At 45.1% G+C, this 26,263-nt stretch overlaps 1 protein-coding gene across 5 annotated transcripts in view; it reads right to left on the bottom strand.

The window, feature by feature from the left end:
* The window catches only part of BACH2 (BTB domain and CNC homolog 2), a 203,311-nt gene that overhangs the window by 36,938 nt on the left and 140,110 nt on the right, over positions 1 to 26,263 (bottom strand). For all 5 annotated transcript variants that reach the window (XM_074581131.1, XM_074581132.1, XM_074581133.1 and 2 more), the window contains one exon: positions 19,482 to 19,736. In XM_074581131.1, the coding sequence (XP_074437232.1) occupies positions 19,482 to 19,724 (243 nt within the window). In that variant the 5' untranslated portion in view covers positions 19,725 to 19,736. The remainder of the gene's footprint in view (positions 1 to 19,481; positions 19,737 to 26,263) is intronic.

Genomic DNA, 26,263 nt, shown 5'->3' with positions numbered 1-26,263 from the left:
ATGAGACAAATTTTTCCTAACTAATTATGTGGTTTGGGGTATGCTGGCGATGTTAGAGGCTGCGTAGGGCATAACTGGAGAAAACAGAAAATTAAAAAATACGGCCAAAAGAGTACCTTCAGGCAAGCATAGGTGAAAAAGCGTGGAGGAAAACTTTCAGGCTGCTAAGGTCAGACTCCAGGTGGAGGTGTTAGAAAGAAAATTAGAGGCAATGATGTTTCAAATAACCTTTTCTCCAAAGGAGCAACTCGGCTACAACATGACTGAAGCAACAAAGAACATATAAAAACCAGTGGCACTAATTAGCAGCTTAAACACTCAGGCATGAACAGCAAGATAAAGCAAACGGAAATATGGCTGTGATATCTGGCAGTTTGCACTACACTTGTTTTTCCAGTGCAACTTGCACCTTAAGAAACCTGGAATGCGGTAACGAAGGCTGACATAGGAGGGTGGCTCAGGAGAAACGCTGCCTTCACTCCTTGGGTGCCCGTGCAAGCCATGCTGAAAGCGGTGGGGAAGAAACGGGGAGAAACGAACAGATTTTAACCCAAGAGCATCATCAGAATTAAAGTGCAACTGTAATTTAAAATTAAAATCAATCCTGTATTTTTGCCAAAGGAAAACTAAGCTGACCCACAGATTAAAAAAGAAAAAAAAAAGAGAGAAAGTGTTAAGTGGTGGGGAGGGGGAAAGAAGGAGTGGGAAAGCTTTCACAGAATATAAATTGTGAGAGAAGAGTCTGTGAAAGATCTGTTTAGGTGTGTATCATGAGCCAAAATGGGGAGAAAAAGGGAAAACAAAAAGCAGTTTAAGAACTTCTAGAACGAAAAGAAAAACTCTAGAAGCCTCCAAGTTACATTAGGAAATATCAAGATAGAAAGAAAATGAGGATGTGTGTAGAAATTTGCTAATTCACAGGGTGCTTAGACGAGCAGTTCAGTTTCCAAAGCTGCAATTAATACACAAGCAAACACAACAACACAGAAAAATTACAAAGACCCACAAATTACACCAATACTCCTCTTTCCTAAGCACGGCAGAATTTATTTATAGTAACAAACTATGTAATAGAGTGTATTAAATATACAGTGCGTTAAATACACTGTAATTACTTTATAAAAACAAGGAATACTTCACAGCAAGGCATCTCACTACGAGCCCTACTATTACAGTTTGTGTAACGTAGGACAGGAAGAAACGGGCTCTGCTTAGATATGATTTAGGAAGACACAAGCCTGCACTCTGAGGAAGAGAACCGAATGAGAAGACAAAGGAGGTGGAGAAGAAGCAGGCTCAGGAGACGGGGCCGGACAACATCTGATGCAGCTCACGGATGCTCTGCCACGGTTTCCACGGGGCTGACGATGCCAGCGCTTCCAGCGCTGCCCGCGACCGTGCGCCGGCATGGCACAGCATATAAAATCACTGGCATCCTTCTGCCGGGGTAGCAGAGAGCACAGCCCAGCAAATACCGTAACGTTTCAAATCCAGGGATGTTTTTGCTGGGCTGTGGAAGGAACCGCACGTCAAAGGCTTTACTATTGCGCTTCATGAGGTAACCAGGCAATTACAACTATTAACTGGCAGGCTGAAAACCTGTATAAATAACCCGGCTTCCTGCAGGCATCGTATTTGTGAAACAAAACCTGCCAAATGTTGCATTGGTTCCAGTTTTCCTTCCCCTCCTCCCCCGCCTTGCCTTTTAATTTCCGGTATTTGGACACGCAATTTTTCTGCATTCACCTCGTTTTTGTTCTTGCATGGCTACTAACAGATCTGAGGATTACAGTGGCTTTTGTTCCATTGCTTGGCGTTCACATTTCATCAATGACGACTGCTCATCTCAGCAAAGCAGGTTTGCAAGGAGAACCAGCCACTGCTGAGCTGGCAAAGTTTGTCCCCTCCTGTCCTCCACGAGGAGCAGTTAACTCCTCCCGCGGTGGCCCAAAAGGTTAGCGAGGCTCCATAAATCCCACTGGAAAAAATCAGCGGCATTTGCTTCCTTGCTGAGATTTCATGTCTGCTGCAAGCAAAGGTAAACGGCTCTTTTAGTCCCTAAAGGAGCACAGGCTCGGCAGGAGCATCCCGCAGCAAAGTGGTCGAAGACAGGGAAGGCCGGGAAGGATGGGCAACAGCATCCCAGTGCAGCCACAACCCTGCGACCAGCTCCGAGCTGTCCCCGAGGAATTGACTTCCCCCTTTCCGCTTCATACGCAGGATTTTTAAGGTCTACCCAGAAAGCGAGGGGTAGAAAATGCCATCTGTCCTAGGAGCCCAAGAAATACTCTCCAGGTAGAAAAATGATGGCATTTCCAGCTTGATGTGTGGCTTCCCTGTCCTGGGAGGGTGGAAGTTGGGACTTTACAGCTATTTGTGCGTGTGTGTGTGTCTACATATGCTCACAAGCACCCCCGCATGCTAGTGTGAGAAAGAGACAAGAGAACTTGAACGTGTGTGAAAGGGAGTGAATTAGCCCCATCTGCTCCGAAAAGATCATTTTCTCCTTGAATTTCTATTACCGTCGTATCATTGCCACACTAGAGTGCTCCTAAAAGGCTACAGCTCTGGCAGCCAGCATCATTACAGCTGCTCAGATTATTAACAGTATAAATAAACTCTCAGAGACACTACTAAGAAAATATTAACTACAATTATCAGTGTCTGATAAAATAATGAACAGTGAAGTGTTATTCTGCTGCCTCAGTCACCAGTGCGCATTTATGTGTGCCGTGAGTAATGAAAAACAGTTTATTTGCATACTGAATCATCCTGGAATTGGTTCTTGCTATTTTATTTTATTTCTTTTTCTACAGATCAAGTGGCACAGGCTGAAGCTCTGTGTTTGCAGAATTCAGCGTACCCCGCCTCCTTTCCCGCCGTATATAATCCCATTAATTCCAAGTGAACAGAAAGCCGTGCCCACCGCCATGCACACGTCTGTCGGAGGAGGGAGACGGGGCAGCAGGCGAGGTAACCAGCAGCAATTCTAAAACCTCCTGTGGACTTTTATCCCTGGGCCTAGTTGCTTTTTCTCCCTAGGCGAGGAGCCAGGGCCCACACGATGTCAATGCCGTGTTTGCTGTGTGGATCCTCCTCGCCGCCGCCTCCTCCGCTGGCCTGCCCTGCTTTGGCTTTGCGAGCGCGTTTTCCTCACGTTCTCCAGCCATACTCACGAGACTTGTCCTTTCCTAACAGCAGTGGGGAACTCGGGCTTGGTTTAATAATTAATAGACGCTACTACTCCCCTGCAAGCACTAGGAAAAAAAGTTCTAAATTGCTTGAAGAGCAGGGGATGGGAGCAGGAGCCTCTCGCCCCACGTCCCCAGGCCGCGCTCCAGCCCTCACACATGAGCAACACCCTCCTTGGCAGTCACCTTGTTCTTCTTCACTGTCTGTTTGTTAGTGGGGCTCATTAAAACGAGGAGAAATAAGCTACCCGGGCCTGAAACCACTCACTGCAGGGCAGACATCCAGTCCAGGCAGCCCGTTCTCATGGCCCCGATGCGGGATGCTGCCCTCTTTTGACCCAGCCCCTCGGTACCCCCAGGTACCAAGGAAAATGAGAAAGATGACAGGCAGGGGCAGCAGCAGCTAAATGCAACTGGGAAGGAAGGCAAAAATGCAACGCTGAGAGAGAGAAAAGGGAAGAGGGGATTTTCTAAAATAGCTTCCCTTAATCTGGGCCATGGAAATCCTGCTTTTTTATCCCACTAACCTTTTTCGGCGCCCTTTTCCATCATTTCTCCAGCATCCCATGCTCCCTGCCTGGTCTCTTTTCCCCGTCTACATGCCTTTTGTTCCACCAACCCCTCCTTCTGCGCTCAGCCCTACTGCCAGCTCCGAGCAGCCAGCCACGGCGGGACCATCCTTGGATTTGCACACCTTGGGGGCTCTCACTGCCTGCATGGGTACGACGGTGACAGAGGAAGAAAAGTGGGGTGCAGAGGCAGGAGGAAACGCCGTCCTCCAGCATCCCTCTCTGCCAGCTGCGGGGGAAGGTCAGCTCAGAGGAGGCGCTTTTCCCTCCATACAAATCACTGCCAGGACGATTCTCCGCTCCTGGGAGGGGAAGACTCGAGCCACAGTCTTCCTCGCTATTTTCCCTCCAGCATCCTCCCTCTCCTCATTCCCAGCAGTTGGCCACCAAAGCAGGTTAGATGTGGCTTGCCCTGAATAAGTCACCTACATTCATTTTTTCCTCTTTAATTAAAGAGTTCTTCTGTGAAACAATTTATAAGAACTTCTTTGCTAAGGAAAGAAAACAACGTATTGTTCCACACATGTTTACAAAGACAAACATGCCCTCTACAAATTAATTTTGTTCCCCAAAAAGCCCCTATGGAAGGCAAAACACAGAGAATGGTAAAGGATTTGCTGAAGAAGAACCGAAATTCATTTTAAATCAGTGTACCATGTAAAAATGCTGTCTTACAAATAGGATTATTTAATTTAAACCTTAGATCTGTCAAGTTCCATTACTTCAAATGGAGCCTGTCGTTTCTCGACTTCATTATAAATCAGGATTATATTACGATTTATGTTAGGTAAAGTCACTGCTTCGATAGCAGGCAGTGAAAAAAAAAATTACACAGCAGTCAGTAAATAGAGCAAAGTCATTGCACTGTTCTTGAAAGGCAAAAAGTCATCTTGCTAAATGAGGGTCCGAGCTGTCCTGTACCAAGACTGTTCCTAATAAATAAAAGACCTCTGGGAAAAGTGCTGAGCATACGCTGGATCTATTTTCAGCTTGCATCAGCAGCTGCTGCCCCTGGGATCGCATCTTTGCTCATACCCTACACCATATGTAATCACTCCAGTGCTGCAACCAGTAAGATAATGAAAGAGCATGGCATAAATCTATACTTGAGTGGAATGCTAAATGAGAAAAATAATACAAAAAAGGGGGAAATAAACCACATTTTCAAGTCATTAGGAAGAAAGACTTTGACATATGAAGTGTTGCAACCATTAATAGCACTTATCATATAGAGTGGAGACAAAGAGACAAATTAATCAAACTGACAGAACTGGGACATTTTATGCTAATGCAGGCTCCTGGGTTTTCGTTTGTATTCCTCTGTGTCTGGAAAACTGATACCATTACAGGGCAGGAAATTGCATGAATAACATGCAACAGATCATAAAAATTCACACACCAAGTGCAGAAACACTGCCAAAAGCACTGTAAAAACAAGGCTAGAGACCTCAACAGAGGAACTACCAACAGCTAATGAATGCAAATAAGTACAGGAATATTTCCCATCCATGCATAACAATGAGACATAGGCTGTGACTCTGCAGTCTCCAATAGCGTAGGTAAAATAAAGCCTGGAGAGCGAACATGCAGATAGCTGGGGGGAACTGCTGGCCACGCCAGGGCCTGAATTTGTTTGCAGTGTTGCAGCCAGCAGTTTAAAGCCACCGGGGAACTGGCACAGTCAAGTGTCGCCTCTGTCTAAACATATCCCTACGTTAGACTTAATTTAACATTTCAGGTAGAAGGCAGAGGGGGAGGAGGATGAAAGAGGAAATAAAGCACAGCCGCAACCCAGCACATAATCACACAAAACAAAAATCCCCTTGCCCCCGTGCAAATCTACAGCAGGCAGTAAAAACCTTTGCGGATAAAGACATTTAAAACAACATTCATTTGGGAAATACAGAAGGCGCTTGCTGTCCAAAGCCGCAGCCGTGTTGTAAGGGGCAGGAAATGGCAAGAACTACAGGAATGCTGGGCAGGGCACGGTGTAATGCAGGATCTTGCCAAGGTTACTTCATTTGCCGTAAAGGCTTCTCAAGGACCTTTAAATAACCCTGGCAAAAGAGAGCACTGGTGAAGCGCAGAGAGCTCATCAGCCATATAAACACCAAACGACAAAAACGTTCACCTGATGGGCAGCCACGGCATTTCTCATCGCTCTCCATTTTTTAAAACAGTGATGCCTTCCCTCTTGTATGGCAGCTACCGTACAAACCTAAGGCGAGGACTAACTCTGGCAGGGGTAAAAGAAGTAAAGCTGATACCTTGTGGAGCTGCATCATTTCCAGCACTGCTCTCACCTTCCCCAGAATAGAATGATACGCAGCTGACAGGATTGAGCAAGAGCATTTATGTGCCAGTACGACATGCATAAAGAGGGTGAGGAAATGCCAGCCTGTCCAGGGGTGGCTGCTTTCCTGAAGATCGAGTAGACTTCAAGTCCTGCCCGCATTTGGTGCTGGAGGACCCCGTGTTCAGAGGCGGCAGGGCAGGAGCTGTTTCACCCCAGCAGAGATGGGCATGGGGAGCACGCAATACAGAGCCCGGCTTTCCATCTGCTCTCCCGAAGCCCGCAGTGAAGGTTTTACAGAGTTTCAGCCATGTGAACAGGGTTTATCTCCAAACCTCAAAATCTCTTTCTGTTCCTTCGATCGCTACTAGAGTCTCAACAGGGTGCTTGGCATGGTACCAAAAAAATGGTGCGCACACACAAAAGCAAGCTGGTCCAAAAGCTTTCCAAAGCCTTCCAATGATGGTATGACCTTTGTTCCAAGGGGAGAAATTAGAAACAGGCATTCGTTAACTACTGTAAATATACATCCATCTGACAGATGGACAAGGGTTGCAAGCTGCAAGTGGAACGACTTTCTCTCTTCCCTTAAATAAAAAGAAAAAAAAAGCACGGACAATTAGTTACAAAAAGTCCTAATGAAAACCTTGGCTTTAAGAAATTTTAATATCAGGAGGGAAATAATTTGGTCAAATAGCTATAACGATGTTGATTTCTTCGGCTCTTTACAATAGCAAAAACACCTCTGAAGTCTCCCAAGAACACATGCGACGCCTGACCCTTTCTTTTCCTCTACCTGCAATCAGAGCAATTTGGGAAAGGTAAAGTCTAGTTAGAGTAAAACATCAGTTCCTGAAAGAGACTATTTAGAGGTCTTCACTATCACCTTACTATTCAACCAAGAGCTAGAAAGCACAGTGACAAGAAATGACTATGAATTCTCACACTCCTTTAGCTATGCAATTCCTCTTTAGAAAACCAGTTTCAGAACTGGACTGTAATTGCACCAAATAATTCAGAGTAAAACTGTATCCAAGAACTAAGCTGAGAGTCCAGGAGCAGATGATGCAAACAGTCTGGGCCCCTGAGGCTGGGATTGACTTGAAACCCTCCGAGCTTGCTGTGTAGAGCAGCTCAGGGTGTGCACCGCCGGTCTGCTCTACGGCTCTCCAAGAGCCTCCCGGAGAAGGTCCAGCACAGTAGCCCTGCCAGCGGCTCCCACTAGGGTCACCTCGGCTGTGGACCACCAGCTGAAGACAGAGGCCAGAACGTCATCAAATACTTGTCTTTAACAATTTACCTGCCTGTGCCCTCTCAACTGAGGTTTCCAAAAGGAAAGTTCACACATAATAGTGAAATAAATGCCCTAAGAGAAGGATTAGGCTCATCTTTGAAAAGGAAGCAGAATTAAACCAAGCCTGAGGTAGCTCTTACTGGGTGTTCTTCTCAGTCCTCCACCTGCGAGATACATTGAAGACAGGGAAAGAAGAAAAGAAGTATTGATTTAAAGGTTTCTGCCATTACTGAAAACTACTCTTTCTGCCTTCCGAATGCCATGACCACTTTGCAAATGTGAACAAGTTTCTTGGTAGAATGTCCATCCCAATGCCTATATATGTCATCGACACCTCTTCAGTCTTTACTACCTTGGAAAATGATATAGGTATTATTTGTCTTCAATGGCTACTGCTTACACAAACTAGGCAAAAATGACAAGGATAGATGGCTCTAACAAAAGACAGGCTACTCCCTATTTTTTGTGCCTTACGTTTGACAAATTAATTGAGACGTTTAAAACATAGCCTTGGTTTGATGTGTCCAGTCTCCTGAAAGCTAACAAGTTCAAGGAATAGACAGAAACTGCTTGATTTGGCTTTATGTCCAGACAAAAATGCCATATGCAGAAAGCCATCCACGGAGGAACATGGAAATCTGCAGTCAGATAAAAATAAGGTGAAAAAAGAGTTCAATTCAACAGGCAGATGGAATGGCTGGAGAGACCCATTCACCTCAAGTCCAGCTTCCCTTTCCGGAAGCAGAAATGAACACTAGTCCTCTGTGGAAAGCAGAAGGGAAGTTGTCAGGATTTGTCTTTCCCCAGCTTTTTCCTGTCTTGAAAGCTTACTGGCTCCAACCCTGTCCTTTGAAAGAAACAGGAAATAACTTGAGCTTATTCTGTTTTTACTTGACCAAGAATCCCCTGACAGGGAAATTTTCTCTGAAGGGTGCCTGTGTGTCTGGGGAGAGAGGTGGCTACGCTTGTTGTGCTACCGCTCTGTGGCCAGAGATAGAAAGACATTTTGCTTTCAGAGTTGTTGAAGACTTGTTTCTTACTAGCTGCAGGCCTTTGAAACAGAGGACCACAGGTCTGAATTTCATAGGAAAGAAAAAAACCCAACACATTTCCCACAAGCAAAAGCTTTACACAGCCAAAAATGTAGCCTTAGCCTCCTAGTTGACAATCTGACGAAAATCCCGGACCAATTCATCAAAAGGATTTTTTTCCTGCAACTGAGAACTGTACTGGCAAAGTTTGCATGGACTTTTTTTTTTCTTTAAATCTCATCTTTTTACCTTGAAACACTACCACAGACTGCATCCCCACCCATGCTGGAAACATAAAGTAAAAGGTTATCTGCACAGCCTAGAGAATTTAGTCCTATCACAACTCAAAGCAAGTAAACTTCCAAGTAAAGTATTACGAGGTGTTTGATGGACTGGATGCCCACCCCCCTTAAACTGTTAGCATTGTTCGGGTCCACTTCTGGCTCAGTCCATTTATTTGCATGGTCTCCTTTCTATTTTACTACCCCAACAAACCTGCCTCAGCACTGGCTTCAGGAAGGACGCCTGACACCGCGGGAGCAGAAGGAAACACTGAGAATACAATGCCACCGCTGAATCCATCCTGGGTTACACCTGCCAAACCTCCCTGCGCTCCTTACAGTAAGTCTGTACACTTCCATTTCTCTAACGTGTTGTTCTGAAATGATGAGCAGCTGCTGCAGCGAATGATGTGGACCAGGTACCTTAGCAAACCCAAATACATACTCCACTAAATACGGTTGCTTCAACACTAAAAAAAAAGGTGCTTGATTTTTGGGGTCCTGAATACCCACAGTTCCCGTCTGCCAAGACTGATTAGCTCTCAGTGGAAGAGATCAAGTCTTGTTAGGCACCTGCCTATTGTTTGGGATAAATGGGATGTCTAAAAGCTACAAAAATACAGGAAGAAGTTTTTAAATATTGCTCTAAGTATCGAGATTTTTTTTTTTTTAATTGAGAATTTATTTTTGAACTGGAGTCCGCAACAGCTCTGTCACTTAGGCAAAAATTCGTACATAAGCATCCTCAGAGTGTCCCAGTCTCTTGGTGAGGGATGGGAAGTCTTTGCAGCTATCCACATACTTTTTCTGATCTGCTCCATGCCTCCAAGTCTACTTTCCTCTTAGATGCAGTAGTCTCAGCAGCTCCTATAGATGGTGGCGCACAGGACCTCAGGGGTGATGCAGGAAGAACGGTCAGAGGACAGAGAGTAGAGCCCATCCATCACCCAGGACCAACCGCCCAGATAAGGCAGCAAGCGGCTCCATCCTACCCTTATAATCTTGAGAAATGCTGCAACTCATCTAAAAATTCCCTCAATGCTTCCTGCATGCTTAAAAAATACAGAGGGGGGAAAAAAAATGAGCCTGAGATTCTGGCTGAGGAGAGATAAGCTGGAAGCTCTGGGTTCAGATACACGGGCTGCTCTGGGACCAGCAGCTGCGGGTCAGTCTCTTCACCTCTGTGTGAGGTAACGTGAACCGGAGCGTTTAGAGAGAGGTAAACATTGCTGAGTGGTTCACACAAGGCGATTTAATCGTCACTGACCTGACGCACAGACCTGCGCCGTAATTCCTATCTGATACACCAGCTTCCACCCCAGCATTCGCCGAGAGGTGATGACAGTATTTTATTTGTTCACAAGAGACATCAAAAAATCTACTGCTGAAGGTTTTATGTTACCATTATTTAACTTCAGAGCTGATACCTCTCAGTTCTAGCTGTTTGGTGACACCTTGTTTATATATTATTTTTACTGAAAGTGCTAGTACTGCGATTCTCTGCCGTCCTCAGCCCAGCTTCGGGTATTTTAACTGCAGAGCCCTGGGTAGCACCCCTGGGTCACGGCAAGAAATTCCCGGTGCCATTTCGATTACTAATTAAACTTCTCTTCTCCACAAAGTCTTCTAAAGCCTCCATCGCTGGCTCCTAAGTGATCCAAAAGATGCATCGTGCAAACTTTAAGCAAAAAATAAAAATCCCCCAAAATACAAAACAAAAATTAAAAAAAAAGAAAAGATTTCGACTATTTCTGTGTGTGGGAAATAGACAGTTACGCTTAACCACACACTCTCATGCCATCTGCTCTTATAAAGTCAGATTAAGCAAAGTGAAGGACAGAAAGGTTTATTAGCAAATCTGATCTATTATGTTAGGATTTTAGATTTCACTCAATTACATCTTTATTGAGCACCAAACTTCTTGAAGGAGTGTTTAAAGCTCATCCCTCCTCAAAGCCACTTGCCTTACAGTTATAGAACAATGTGGAGTAACACACATCACCGAGCAGTTTGTTGCTAAAAACACATGCCAAATTTTTCACTTGATTTTAATCTGGCTTCAGAACAACTGCCAGTGGCTCTCATGATATCTTTTCCCAGTAAATTAAAACACGCTGCTTAGAGATATGCCTGATACTTTCTTTTCATTTAAGTCTTTAAACAACTACCCAAGCCTCCCCTCAAGCTCCTTCAGAGAAATTAAATCTCATTTTTAAAAGAAACCAATCCTGGTCTACACAGATCTGTAGTCTGACCAAGTACAGCTGCTCCTACTTATTTATTTATTAAAGTAAATAAGGTGCCCAAGAACACAGCTTTTAGTAGTGTTACGCTGCGCTAACTAGGTGTTTGCTGGAGGTCTCCCATCAGTGGGACAGATGAAAATGCAGCGCTGCACAAAAGCCCTGGAATAAACCAGCCATTTCCCTCTTCAAAGCTTGCGTCGTGCATGTAGCATAAAGTGTGTCTACTCGTTCCTCTAAAAAAACCAACAGCCTGCCCGTAAAATTCACAAAGAGCATCTCATTCCCAAATCCTAGTACGATTCAATTGCCTTCTCCTCACCTAAAACCCGTATTTCACTTCCAAATTGAACCGTACTTTCTAGTCTTAACGTCTGTTTTGAATCATTGAATCATTTGAATACATGCCATATTCCACCCCATAACATGCTCAATTTCGCTGGTAGCTGAGAAGAACAGCCAGTCTGACATTATTCACCGGGGAATCCTTGTCAGAAAGTGCTGTACGGAAATAAAACCTTATCTTCTTTGTGTCTTGGGAGTGCTAATGAAGCAAAGCTTGGTACTGGGATCAGGAAGTACCTTGCAGGTTGTGGTCTCTGATGTGGTGAAGCTGAGGGGTGTCTTATCTGGGCCCCATCTGTCTGTTCATTCAAATGGCAAATACTCAGCCTGTATTTCTGGACTCTCGGAAGAGCAGATACTTAGCTTTCTGGCAATAAAAAATATTAAAGCTTTTTTTGAGGGAGAAAAAGCAAAAGTAAGAGAATCAAAGAAGGGGGGGGGGGCAGTGAGGAGAGGAGGAGATCTTTCAGACTGCCAGGCCAGAGTGCTCACAGTGTTGAGGAACAATGCATAGTCATGGCTCAGCCACCTCATTTTCATTCATGCCCAGATATGTATTTAAATACAGCACCCCCCCCCCAATTAAAGAAAACAACCAACCAAACGAACAAAATACACCTGCTGTTACACATGCTTATTGCTCCTGCTCATGCCCTTAGCGTAATCTACCTCTAGGACTTACTCTTCAGGACATCTTTTACATTTTAGATTATGTTTGGCATGTTTGAGCGAGAAAGTTTCCCCACTGCAAACTGCCTTTTCAATAGTGAGTGCAATCAGAGTCAATCAGCCCCATTTCGCACTAGCGGCAGGCAGGAGTCTAACAAAGGCAACGAAATTGAGTCCACTTATCGTGGCGGTGAATTTCATTCTGTGCATTCATCTCCATATCCCCTTCGACAGTACATTTTTACATGCTTACTCAAATAAATAAATAAATAGTACAGCTGCTGCCAAAGGGAGGGTAAAGGAGTTATTGGAAGATTTTCTCCTCTTAACATGCATGTATGCACGGCCTTTGTTTTGCCTTTTTAAGCCTAGCTCTCCCCCCAAAACACAACAGAGATGTATTTCACTTTTCTCCACCTGAAAATACCAGAGAAGAATTATCAACAGCGAGACAGCCCTCATCACAAAATAATGGAAGCTACACCACGCGGAATGAAAAGTATGTGGCTAGTTTCTTCATCGTACTTGAGGCATGAAAAATCAGGCAGTGCCAGAAGATTTTGCAGTGAGACACGGATGGAATTTCGTATCACATCTTGATGATCTTACTGCTGTTTTACCGCTCACCTGCTAGAAACAAAATATGTCGCTTGTACCTTGTACTGGGATACGTAAGCAATGCACATAAAACAATGTGCATTTCTGTCTCATGGTTTCTTATGAATTAGTATTGTGTCATGTAAGACCTCAGAAAGTACCTGAATGCTCAGTTTTACTCTGACTACAGATCTCAGCACTGGGAATCAGCATGAAAAATAGCACGTTCCCCAGGAGGAATTTAGGAAACCAAAGCCCCAACTTCCACCCATACGGACTCACTGAAGCGGCACTGCTGAGGTGAGGTTGAAGTGCAAATGAGTTTGAAGTCTGACTTTACTTGAAGCCTGATAGATGCAACCTCTTGCCACTACAAAAAGCTCTGTGGATGAAGGGGGAGGTGGCTTTCGGGAAGGCTTTCAGGTCACGGCCGCCTCCTGAGCCAATGGAGAATTAATTCTGACCAGTGCTGTGAGGAACATCAGTGGCTGATACAGTCATGTAAAAAGCAAACCACGCTAATGCTTCCCGTTCTCTAAGAACTAACCTTAGCTACTCCTAATACATCTCTGGGGTGCCAAAGAAAAAGGGTCTTTGGTTGTTCCCTACTGTGTAATAGCATCCCCCCAGCTGGGAAACAAACTTCCACGCAGACATTTTCTTCTTGCCCTCCTGCTCCTCTTCCCCACATTTATCACCTCTTCCACTCCAAGCGCCTGTGCAGAGCACTCCCTGCTTACTCACTGCATTCCTTAAAGACGCTATATTCATACATATACACACTACACAGAAGGGAAGGAGACAAAGTAAGAGAATATCGTTTATTTCTAGAGAGATAAAAAGGAATAGTAATTGCCTTCAGCCAGCAGGGTATGTAATAGTTGACCTCCTGCATCCTGCCTTTGATTTTCTCCTCATCGCAATCATCTTTCGTTGGCTAATTCCCAGCATTTTTCCCTCAGGCTGGCGGGTTGGCATAGATAGTTAGCAGCTGTCAGTATTTCTCCTCCCTGTCAACTATGAGCTATACTAATGTTAGATGCCTGGCTCAGTCCCACCCAGGGTGCCGCATGCCTTCGCTTTCCAACATACTCAGTTTTTGCCAGCCTTGAACCCGAACCGAGCTCCCGGCCTGCCTTTCTCCTTGCAAAGATTAACCGGGTGAGGGAGTTAACTCACATCAACTGAAGAAGCAGATGACAGATTTCATAGGGCTTAGACCTCATGGGGAAACGGCAGGTTTTGCAGCAGCCGTTGGGGAGCAGTAAAGCAGTAAGAACGCAGAGAAATGCAGCGTGTGCTAACATCTACTTTGAACATAGTTCTCTTAAAAGCAAAGAAAAGAGCTGTGCGGATAAACAATGAAAAAAGCCCCCCGAGGACATGCCACCCTGTCGTGGTTTAACCCCAGCCGGCAGCCAGAACCACGCAGCCACTCGCTCGCTCCCCCCCAGTTCGCATGAGGGAGAGAATCGGAAGAGTAGAAGTGAGAAATAAATAACTCACAGGTTGAGATAAAGACAGTTTAATAGGCAGAGCAAAAGCCACGCATGCAAGCAAAGAAAAACAAGGAATTCATTCGCTGCTTCCCATGGGCAGGCAGGTGTTCAGCCACCTCCAGGAAAGCAGGGCTCCATCACCAGTAACGGTTACTTGGGAAGACAAAATGCCATCACTCCAAACATTCCCCCCTTCTTCCCCCAGCTTTATACACTGAGTACGATGTCATATGGCATGGAATATCCCTTTGGTCAGTTGGGCTCAGCTGTCCTGGCTGTGTCTCCTCCCAACTTCTTGTGCCCTCCCAGCCTACTCGCTGGTGGGGCGGTGTGAAGAGCAGAAAAGGCCTTGAGATTTTAGCAACGACCAAAACCACCAGTGTGCTATCAACACTATTTCCCATCCCAAATCCAAAACATCGCACTACACCAGCTGCTAGCAAAAAAAGTTAACTCCATCCCAGATGAAACCAGGACACCCTTCCCTCTTCCTAAAAGAGATGCTGCTTCCCTTTGCCCCTTGGGAGATTTGTATGGCACAGATAACTCCATTTAATCCTTTTGGAAGCCAACATTTCCAGCAGACAGTTCATTGCACTAAAAAAAGTCACCAGTAACCACTCTTTGAAAGAGACTGAAGAAATTTGAGGATTACAGGTAAAACTAACCAACCTAATTGGGAAGAAAGTTGGTTTTATAACAGAAATGATTTTATCAGACCAGTGCTAGAGAGAGCTTGGTCTACTACTTCCGAAGATGAAGACCTGTGTTTAACTTCACCAGAGAGAAAGGCATTTGGTGCTCTCACGGCTGGAAGGACCAGGTGAAGGTTTTTTCAAACGTAGACCCCAAAGTCAAAAAAAAACCCGCAAGCAAGGTCGGGAATCTAATTTCTAAGCTGCAGGAATTTAATGCAACTGAGGGGGTTTATTTGTTTATTTATTTGTTTCTGTCTTTCTACCATTTAACTGCGACCTCCGCTTTCGGAAAGCCAAGCGAATAAGGTGTTTGCACAGACGATGCTCCTCTGCCCAGCGCCCAGCTTTCAGCTCGCCCATGCGCACTCGCCGTGCACTTCTATTAGCAAAGCCAGGCAGGTAATAATAGCGAATAAAAAGCCTATTCGACGAAGCACTGGCTCCTTCTCAAGTAAAGTAGAGTACCACTACAGCATGAATGACTCAATCATCTACTCGAGAGCTATTACTTGCAGCGATGAAGCAATGTTAATTGGATAATGGCCTGCTGCCAGCTAATATTGGCATGACCTACAATACCCCTGGCTGACAGCCGTGTCTCTCTCTCTATCACACCTTTTTTTTGTAATCTGGATGGGAAGTGGAAACCATTAAAAAAGCCTCGTAAGTGCCATTTAACTTCTTATCATGAATTAAAAGCTTAATTAAGTGCCTTGTTAAAGGAAGGAAGACCAGTTTTCGTGATTAAATAAAACAAAACAACAGTTAGGGGTATGGAGTGAATGACTAACTTTACAGCTTTAAACTCATTTCTTGGAAAATATTAATTTTGGGTTGCATTTAACAGCAGCTGCTAGAGGGAAACTGCACAACTGCTGCAAAATACCCTGGGTGAAAAGCAGGCGAGGTTCTAGTTGTTTACCAAAAACTGCAAATGAAGAGAAAAGCGCAGAAGTTAAGAGCTGACGGGGTCCTTTATTATGAGCTGTAGGCAGCTGACACACTCCATTCCTCTGACTCCGCTCTAAGGCCTGATGGTTCACACACCATGGCCACATCTGAGCCCTCGTTATTTAGGTGGCTGTTTTTCCAAGCGCTTATCTACACACTAAAATATGTTGCTTTAACAAAAGGTGTAGTACGAATCAAATTACCGAGGCTAGCACAAAAGGGTTTATGGAAGCTCTTCAATCAGTGCAGAATTAGCTCCATACTGACTTAGATTAGGTTGATTAGGGAAAGGTTTGAACTGAGGCATATTAAGTCATGCTTGAATTGACCTGAAATGTCTAACACAAAGTTTTGCAGCAGTTTAAAACCCTATAAGCTCAACTCGTCCCAATCCTGTGCGTGCACAATGTCTCCCTACTGAAATGACTGGCCCATCATAAAGACTGCTCTCACTTGTAATTGGATATAAACAAGAAATAATGTAAAAAACATCTGTTCACTGTTTAGCTAGACAACACTTAACAATGTCTGGATGCCACATTAACAAAAAGACCCCACCATGCTAGGAAATAAAAAAAAAACCCCAAAAACCTGCTATTTAGACTTCAGAGGAAGATTCACTGCTTTGAATAATCAAAAACAAGTTTTTTGTTTTGATGTTAAGCCCCCTCACACCAACATTACATGAGCGTAAAAGCTTTATATATAAAGCTTTATCCAGCTCCAACATCAAACCTTTGAGAAATAATAAATGCCCTTTCTCCACAATTGTGTACTTTAGCAGTTATCAAACCACACCAGAATTTAAAATGCAATGCTTGTATGGTTGACTTCAAAATAGCTTTGCTAATTTACGAGTGATCTTCACCTTTGGAAAAGTTTTGAACTGTGAAGACTATATTTTAAAATTATTTTCAATCTCTGTTTTTTTTTATAACAACTATATTCCAACATAAATTGTCTCTAAGCCTGAAAAAAACATTGGCTCAAGACACTAACTCTCAACTTTTGTTTGAAGTTTTTCCTCTGGAGGTATAACCCCCTACATGACGGGTTAAGTCAGTTTTCACAGATACCTTTAGAAACACCTCATGGGCTGCCAGAACTCTGCAGACCATGGACTAAAAACAATAGCCGTGGGAGGAGCCATTAGCTCGTGAACTGAAAAAGACTCTGCTAACTTCTTTTAATGCAATATAACCGAGATGTTTTTTTCCCCTGCTCTATCAGTTCTTAAAATCCGAGAGTGTTTCAGTTCCTTTCTCGGGGAGCGCCGACACTGTTCTTTGTCGGAGGCACTTCCCATACCTAAGGACGGGCACCTACCACAGCGCCCAGTACTCTGAAGGTGTGCAACACCAAAAGCAGAGACTTGCATCTTAACCAAGGAATAACTGAGAAATAACAAACTGCATCAGGCAGACCTGTACCCCAAGTGACTAACACTTGTGAGGAAATTACTATAACCGATCACCCCACATATTTAAATACAGTAGTCACCAAGCAAATTAGATTCAATGGAGTTATCAGCAATTAATTTGCACGTGGAAATTATCTGTACAAGTAGGCACTGGTAACTGTAGGTGTCTTTTTTAACAGGCGAAGATAGCACTTTTCCAGGACGAGAAAGTTAAAAGCCCCGGTGCTCTGCCACTAATTGAAGCTCGTGGCAAAATAACAGTGGCGGTCTTAGGTGAAGCGTGATAATTTCAGGGTACTGGGAAAAACCTTAAGAACTTGATTCACTGCTTCTGCAAAACCATGGACTTCACTGGAGCTTAACAGCAGCCAGTGTAACCTTAAGCCACTAAAACTTTTTATCTTTCATTAAGATATATTCTAAAATGTAAAACCCCAATACTCCATTTATCCAAAGGGGATTCACTTAAATAGAAATCATTTACGGTTGGACTGGAGGAGTTTTTTTAACGTAGTATCTCATATAAAACACACAGAAAGACAAACCTTTGTGCTTTAAATCTTTAGTGTTAATATGAACATAGGCGTGGGTCATGGAGTGCAGACACATCATGATCCCTCCACCACCCCGCGGCTCATCACCTCACCGCTGCTGTGATTAGATATCTCCTGATTTCCAATCTACTTTTACTAAAAGCCAGTGGAAACCAATCAATGCTTGTGTCAACATCCTCTTTTAGAATTAAAGAGGAACTCCTCCTCTCAGCTTTTCATCTCCTCTGCCTACACGGAGCTGTAGCATGTTGCAGTTGTCATGTCAGAAGGATGAACCTGCCATGGTCTTGTCTTGTCCTCCTTTATGCCAGGCTCTTTCTTCCGAACATCTCAGTCACTCTTGTATATGCTTATTTGAATTTCAGTTATTTTTCTTTATCTAACTGGACCCGAATCATTCATGGAGGTCTCACCAAGGCTTTGTAGAAGAGTGCTGATACTCTCCTGTCTCTTCCTACCTGTGCACCCCTGTCCACGTTTTGTCATCTCTGTGCTCCCACCCTTGCTTTGCGGTGTGAAAGCCATGCGACACTGACTGAGACTCGATTCTTCCACTGGAAATTATTAGTGGACACTGTAGAATCATAGTGTGCATCCTAGTGCATCCTCTGCGATATCTCTAAACTCCTATGCAAAATGTCTGGGTTGAAATTTCTTCATGAGTAATATTCAGTGTCAAGACTCATGAAGTCGCACCCGGTGACCTACTTCTTCTAATGCTCTCCAACTTGTGCCGTGACAACATCACGACGCCGGTAAAGTCTCTGGAGAGCTAAACCAGGGGCGGAAAACCAGTGTGTGACACTTTGGGACCTGTCATCATTTAAAAACACACCGTGCATCTTCATGGGCGTTAAGCAAATGATGGTGAAAAACCCTCTGTAGGCTAGAGTACCTTCCCACTGAGTGACTGCAGTCCCGTGCCCTGGGGACATGGCCACCCCTCTTGTGACGCCTGTCACAGCCAGAGACACCGGGCTGGCAGTGCCGAGGCAGTGGGTGACGGCAGCCGTGGCCAGCAGGCACACGTCTCCCCTCCGTGGGCAGCAAAGCCACTGGTGTGCCCTACAGTAGCTGTGCTGTCACAGCCGTACGGCTGTGAGGAAATTACAGTGGGGGTGGAAGCCAGCCAGTGAGATTTTGTGGTAAAATAAAGTAAACTTTCCAGTGAGGTAGGTATTTTCTACGTCCCTTGGCTTCCTGCTGTGGGAGCCACGCTGCATGAGAAAAACCCTGCTTTTTTGACAGACCGCGTTCATGGTTTCTTGGTGGAAAACACATGGCCCAAAGCAGTTAAATCCCAAATTCATCATGAGGGGAGGCAAGAGGAAGCAAGGCTGAATGGGGTGCAGGAGAGGGGAAAGAGGACAATGAGGATATGAGATGCCAGAGAGGGGTGGACAGCAATGAGACTTCAATCAACATGACAGCTCAAATGATTTTTCAACAATAACCTGCCATCTAGCAGCCACATCACCGCTTTCAAATTTCCTGCCTGGAAGAGCAGAAGAATATCAGCGTCCTGATAACGCCCTGAACGAAGATACAGTAATTAAGTGTTTAGCTATGACTCCCTCAAAGGTGGTGAGAAAGGCGAGCTGAAGCACCTTAAAGCTCTGCTGACATATCCGTTAGGAGTTACCACCAGCGAGGAAGGTTGGCATGAACACGTCCATCCTTCAGTGATTCGAAACCCACCCAAACACAAAAACCACCATCCAGAGCTGTGGCACCAACACCCGCGTCACGCTCCTCTTGGCCACCTTAGCAGACTACGGGGGTCTTCCTCACCATGTGGGATGGAGGGGGCTCATGTTTAAGGTGGGGGCGCGGCGACATACTGTACCTCTTCCGGCAGGCTGACCACCAGGTCATTTTCCGTCTGCCCTACCAAGGCCTGCAAGAAGTACTCGCTGCAGGCAGCCAGCACAGCCCGGTGGGCGCGGAACTCCTTCCCCTCCACGATCAGCGTCACGTCACAGAGAATGTCCTGCTTCCGCTGGTCATTTAAGCAGAGGAGAATATTGGTACAGTGCACTGTTGACTCATACACATACATGGGGGAGTCAGTCTTCTCATCCACAGACATGCCGTTCACACCCTGCAGGGGAGAAGGGAAGAAGAAAACACAAACAAAGCGGTGAGGAGCAATGCAGCCGTTGGGCCAATGTGGCACGGTGGGATGCTGCCCCATTTCTGGGTACCCTGTGACCAAGGCCAAGCAGACCAGGAACTCCTAGATCCGAGGAAGTTGCTTGGAAAAGGTATGGGGAAGGGTGTTCGTTGCCGCTGGCTTTTACTCTGCCGCGCTCCGATTACTTAACGCCCCCTAACTTCCCCATCAAAACCAAAATAGAGTTTAGATGGACTGCAAAGTGCTTTCCTTCAACCACCTACTATGCATCTATGATTTTCAATTTAGTAGAGGCAATAACACGGAGACGTGGGAAATTTTAGAAGATTTTAGCAAAATAGCAAGAGTGACTGCTGGGTTTTCTAATAATGAAAAAAGGGCTTTGTGCTTGCTTCTGTTATTTTCAGATTAAGGGAAAAAACCCTCAAAACCCCAGCCTATTCTGCGGCAGATGGGCAGCCCTGCATGTTTACACTGAAGACCTTGGCTCAAGAGAAAGGTAAGGTGGAACTGTACCCGACAAAGACAAGCCATTAAGTACAGCAACCTCATTCCTCAATCAGAATTAGAGCGTTTTTAAGCCTTAAGGGGGAGAGAAAGATGTTTAGTGGCTTCAGAAGAAATCTGTTTCCAGGTATGGCTAAAGCAACACGCCGTCACCGGTGGTTTAATGTCATCTACAGAAAAGAGCAGTTTCCGAATTCCAGAGCCACAGACCCAAGAAAATCCCCCAACCCGCGTGAAGGTCCAGCCCCAGGTGGTAGAGCAGCATGTGGGTGCTGGGGTCACTCCTGCCTGCAGATAAGTCTCCCCTTCCTGAGAGCAGAGCAGAGGTTGGAAGGATGTAACCACCAGTTACAACTGTCTGAGCTAGGAAGTTCCTGCTCTTCTGCAATTTCTGCAACTGGTATCGGCCTTTTTATAGGGGGATTGGACTTGCGGTGGTAGTGGTGGTGGGAGGTCAGCTTCACGTCAGCTTCCTCCGACACCCAACACTACACGACCCCGCTTTTGCACTTGGACACATTGAAGTAATTCTTCTCTTACCCAAAACTTTCTGCCCAGCACCAGACTGAATCCTCTTTTGCGTCATTTTCGCATTTCAGTTTCTCTGAGTAGAGAACTATAAAAGCCTATGCTGTGTCTGAACACACTATGTACCCTGAACCGAACCAAACGCACTTGTTTTAAGGCTTACATGGGAAAAAGGTTTATTTGTTTCTATTCTATCTGCTGCCAAAAGGAAAGTCATGCAACACACAAACTCCAAGTATTTTAAGGAATTATTTTTCCAAACAACAACCGCCTTCTGATAGATTTTCACAAGCATACAGGGCTAAGGGTGACAGACTGGGGTATTCTGGTATAGTACTGCTGCACTGCAAGTATCTGACCACTGTAGCGTGGTGGGTTGACCCTGGCTGGACACCAGGTGCCCACCAAAGCCACTCTATCACTGCCCTCCTCTGCTGGGCAGGGGAGAGAGAATATAATGAAACGCTCGTGGGTCGAGATAAGGACAGGGAGATCACTCAGCAATTATAGTCATGGGCAAAACAGTCTTGACTCGGGGAAAATCAATTTAATTTATTACCAATTAAATGAGAGTAAGATAGTAAGAAATAATAACTAAGTCTTATAAACACGTTCCCCTCATCCCTCCCTTATTCCCAGGCTTAACTTTACTCCCGGTTTTCTCTGCCTCCTCTCCCTGAGCAGGCCAGGGGGATGGGGAATGGGGGTTGCGGTCAGTTCATCACACGTTGTCTCTGCCGCTCCTTCCTCCTCAGCGGAAGGACTCCTCACACTCTTCCCCTGCTCCAGCCTGTGGTCCCTCCCATGGGAGACAGTCCTCCATGGACTTCTCCGATCTGAGCCCTTCCCACCAGCTGCAGTTCTTCACCAACTGCTCCAGGGTGGGTCCTTCCCACAGGGTGCAGTCCTTCAGGATCAGATGGCTCCAGCGTGGGTCCCCCATGGGGTCACAGGTCCTGCCAGCAAACCTGCTCCAGCGTGGGCTCCTCTATCCGTGGAGCCACAGGTCCTGCCAGGAGCCTGCTCCAATGTGGGCGTCCCATGGGGCCACAGCCTCCTTCGTATGCATCCACCTGCTCTGGTGTGGGGTTCTCCACAGGCTGCAGGTGGATATCTGCTCCACCGTTAACCTCCATGGGCTGCAGGGGGACAGCCTGCCTCACCATGGTCTTCATCACAGGCTGCAGGGGAATCTCTGCTCCGGCGCCTGGAGCACCTCCTCCCTCTCCTTCTTCACTGACCTTGGTGTCTGCAGAGTTGCTTCTCTCACATATTCTCACTCCTTTATCCATGCACAGTTGGTTTTTTTGTCCCCCTTCCTAAATACGTTCTCACAGAGGCGCTACCACCATCGCCTATTGTCTCAGCCTTGGCCAGCGGCGGGTCCATCTTGGAGCCAGCTGGCATTGGCTCTATTGGACATGGGGGAAGCTTCTAGCAGCTTCTCACAGAAGCCACTCCTGTAGCCTCCCTGCTACCAAAACCTTGCCATGCAAACCCAATAAATGTAGAAAGCAGAAGCAAAATTCCTCCTCTGCTACTTTTTAACGTGGATCTTTGCAGCATTTTCCCTTGCTAATACAATATACAGGTACACATGTAGACCCAACATGACTTCTAACTATTTCTCTTGCCATGTGTTCAAACCAGGGTACTGTTTTCCTACAGCATCATTTGCAAGATATTAATAATCGAGACAAAAATGGACTTAAGAAACCTGCTTGCTACTTGTACAAGTAAGTACTTGTAAGTATTTACTAGACTTCTCAAAAATAACTCCATCTTCCCACCTTTAAAGGAGTATTTTTAAGCTATGATGACTCTTTCTACGAAATAGGTGGTTTTGCCAACATTACAAAACTTCAATATTACTGGAATTCTTAATGGGATGCTTACGGCTTCTCTTTTACTGGTATTTTCAGTATTTACTGCTGACTCATGCTATGCTTCTGAGTGCTCAGCTGAAATGCCTACACGAACAGAAAAAAACAGCCAACCAACCAACCAACCCGGTATCCATCAGCCCTTCACTGACTTCATATCTGGAGAGAAGATCCAAACCTGCTTATTGATCTGCACACAGGTAAGGGAGGGAGACACTGTGGGTTTTCTTATGCTACCAGTTGGATGTCTTAATCATGAGAAAATTCATTCTTTTTTTTTTTTTTTCTCATAAATTGAGACTAACGAGAAGAATTGACAGCAATCATTTTATTAGCAGTACGGTAAGGTAAAAGAGAAAATGATACTCAACTCATCCCACTCATATCTTTCTGTGTAACTGAACTCTGATGCTAACGATAGCGTTATAGTGATGTTCTAAGTGGTCACTCTTGCGTGCTATGAAATGCAAGAGTTTACAAGAACAATCTAGTGGGAAAACCTGAGAGTTGCAAATGACAATGCAAAGGGGAAAGCATTCATTTTTTTTTAATTTTTTTTTTCCAGACATGTCTTATGCCTGTAACGTCTCGGATGATGAATAAATGTACAAGAAACCTGAAACCTGGCAGGTAATGAACAGAACATCAATTATATTTTCAGTGCTTTTTTTTAAAAAAAACAAAAAACACTGTTTGCCTGAAATCACAATCCTTTTTTACAGTAATAGTGCAATTTGTGTGAATCAAACTCTGAATTACTTGGTTACTAATTAGTAATTTCCCACTTTTTAACTACAGCTCTCATCAAGTGTATTTTTTTTAAAAATTCATTGCATGCCCTGTGAAGTGCTGAAAATACCACGGTGTATTTCCCCTCTGGGGAGTGAGCCTGCCTTCTATGCTAGGAAACCTGACCGATGTGGTACTGAGATGCTGGGGCTGTAAATCGCACCTTCCGCTCCAGCGGATCCCTAGCTACGCTCCCGAAAAAGGACCTCCACCCGGGTGCCTGTATTGCCATGCTTTCCCAAGGCTACCGTTGTGACTCCAGGGACTTCCCGAAAGCAGATCCGCATCGTGTCCCTTCCCGCAGCTGCTGGGAGCCTGCGTGGATGCCCTGGCCAGCGGCTACAATCTCAGCCCAGCACAGACTTCCCCTGGCTGTGCCCTCGGCTGCTCCAGGAAGCACCTCGAGCCCTGCATTGCGCACAGGGAAGCCGGGGCTGGGCTATGGCTCAGGACCACCTATTTATCAGCTTTTAATGTTTCAACACAAGTGATTTACGGTCTTCCCTTTTCCACAATCTGCCATCGACTGAATGACCTCCAGGCACGAGGTGTTTCCTCTCCAAGAGGGCTTTATCCTGCAGGATAGGAGCAAGATGGTGAAACCCCGCACTGGGAAGTATATTGTTCATTTTCACGGGAAAAGGGTTTAGAGTGCAAAGATTAAAGGTCACCTTAGGGCTTTGGCATGTAGTGGCAAGAAAGTATAGCAGAATTCAACTTTTTTTTTGCCCTCTCCTCGGAACAGAAAAGCAGGAATCGAGTCTTAACTCTGAACTCTGAGGCAAGCCATGCTGGAAGTCTTTTATACAGTGTTAATTCAAACCGTAGAATTTTTTCTCTGAATTCAGTATTATGCTGAGTTTGCAGAACCTTCTTCATGGAAATCATTGTTACACACTTGGTATTTCTTCAAACTGAAGAGAGAATGTCTTAGCAAGCCTTTCTCTTGCTGAAAAGAACATGCTGTGCATTTGTTTGCATATAGGTCACCACACTGCCAGAAAAAGCCTCTTTGAAACAAAAGTTTCCAGAAACTGGCACGAACTATTTATTGTGGGCAAGGAAAGCACCATTGAAACCCAGCCAAAAAAAGTTGCTGGTAAAGGCCAGCAACTGCAGTGAAGGGAACTGGAACATTGCTTACACGGTCCTTCCACAGCAACGGGTGGGAGATCCCACCAAGCCCTTCTGCATGGGCAGCGTGGAGGAGGCATACGAAACCTCAGGAGACCAAAAAAGTTGCTCATGGAACACCCAAATCACTTTGGTTTGCAGCACATTGTCTCTACTGGCTGGCACTTGCCCAAAACTCTCCAGGAACTCATGAACAAACTGCCTAAGCTGCTACCAAAAATACATTACCTATCAAGAAAAAAACAGCTCCTGCCTCACAAGACTAGAGGGAAGGCAATGTGGTGTCTGTTTACAAAGGGAAACAGTAAGGGAGAGAAAATGTTATCATGGCAGACCAGAAAGTCCTGCATCAGAACTGGGTTAATTACATGAAAAGCTAGAACTCGATCGTGGCAGAGCTACAGAGCACTTAACCAGGCAAATTATCATCGTGACAAAGCAGCATGGCTTCTGCAAGGGGAAGTCATGTCTCTGATGGGCTCTATTAGAATTCCTGAAGTGTGTCAAATTAGCAGTGAGGAACACTGGTACATGTAATTAGTGTTGACTTTCAGAAATCCTTTGACAAAACCTTTACAAAAAGCTGCTAGAGAAGCTCAGTTGTCACAAGGTGAGAAGTTGCATCAGGCTGGAAATCACTTAGGCTAAATTGTATTCAACAGAGAAGGGATGCAGGGGCAATTTTCATCAGGTTAACAGTGAAATTCCTCCAGAAATGGAACAGCAGCAGTACTGGCTCACACCTGCCTATGGTCACGCCACGCAACGCATCTCAGTTCGCCTGATCTCTGAAGGTAAAGCAGGGTTGGGAAACTGAGTACTTGGATGGGAGACTGCCCAGGCATACCAGGGTCCTAACAGCAGCCTGCCACTCCTGCAGCAAAGTTATTGAGAAGATGAAACCAGACAATGGGAGCAATTTGAAAGAACAGAGGTTTAGACTGGACTTCTCCTTATGGAGAAACTGAGGAACAGGTTGCCTGGAGAGGTTGTGTCATCTCCACCCTTGGAGGTTTTCAAGACCAGACTGGATATAGTGCTGAGCAACCTGCTCTGATCTCAGAGCTGACCTGCTTTGAGCAAGGGGTTGTGGTAGGAACCTCCTGAGGTCCTTTCCAACGTGAATTATCTGGTGATCCTACATTGATTAGTGACCCAGAAGTCCACAGATGATAACAGGAAGACTGAAATTGATAAAATTAGTTCAAATGTCAAAGGTAATAGGGATTGTTGGGAATTTCAGAAGGACTTAACATAAAAAAGAATTAGACATTAAGAAGGTGACACACTAAATCCTGGTCCCGCTGTTACACACAGGTGGCAATTAAGAGGAAAAAAATGTAATTTTATAGATTGGTTGAGGTTGGAGGGGAACTCTAGATATTGACTAGTCCAACCTCCCTGCTCAAAGCAGGATGAGCTAGAGATGGCTGCTTGGGGCTGTGTCCAGTTGGGTTTTAGTATATATTTAGTATACCAGTTTTAGTATCTTCAAGGACGGAGACCCTAGAACATCTCTGGGCAAGTTTGACCATCTCTGCTACAGTTTGACCACTGTCAAAGTAAAACAGGAACTCATTGACCTGGAATCTCAATTCCAATTTGGAGTCTTTCATGAAAAAGACAGACTGGAGACCGACAGACTGTCATCAC

This window comes from Larus michahellis, chromosome 3 (assembly GCF_964199755.1).
Source record: "Larus michahellis chromosome 3, bLarMic1.1, whole genome shotgun sequence".
Classification (NCBI taxonomy): Eukaryota; Metazoa; Chordata; class Aves; order Charadriiformes; family Laridae; genus Larus; species Larus michahellis.
The sequence above is the reverse complement of the archived record's forward strand: the minus strand, read 5'-3'. Positions and strand labels throughout refer to the sequence as shown.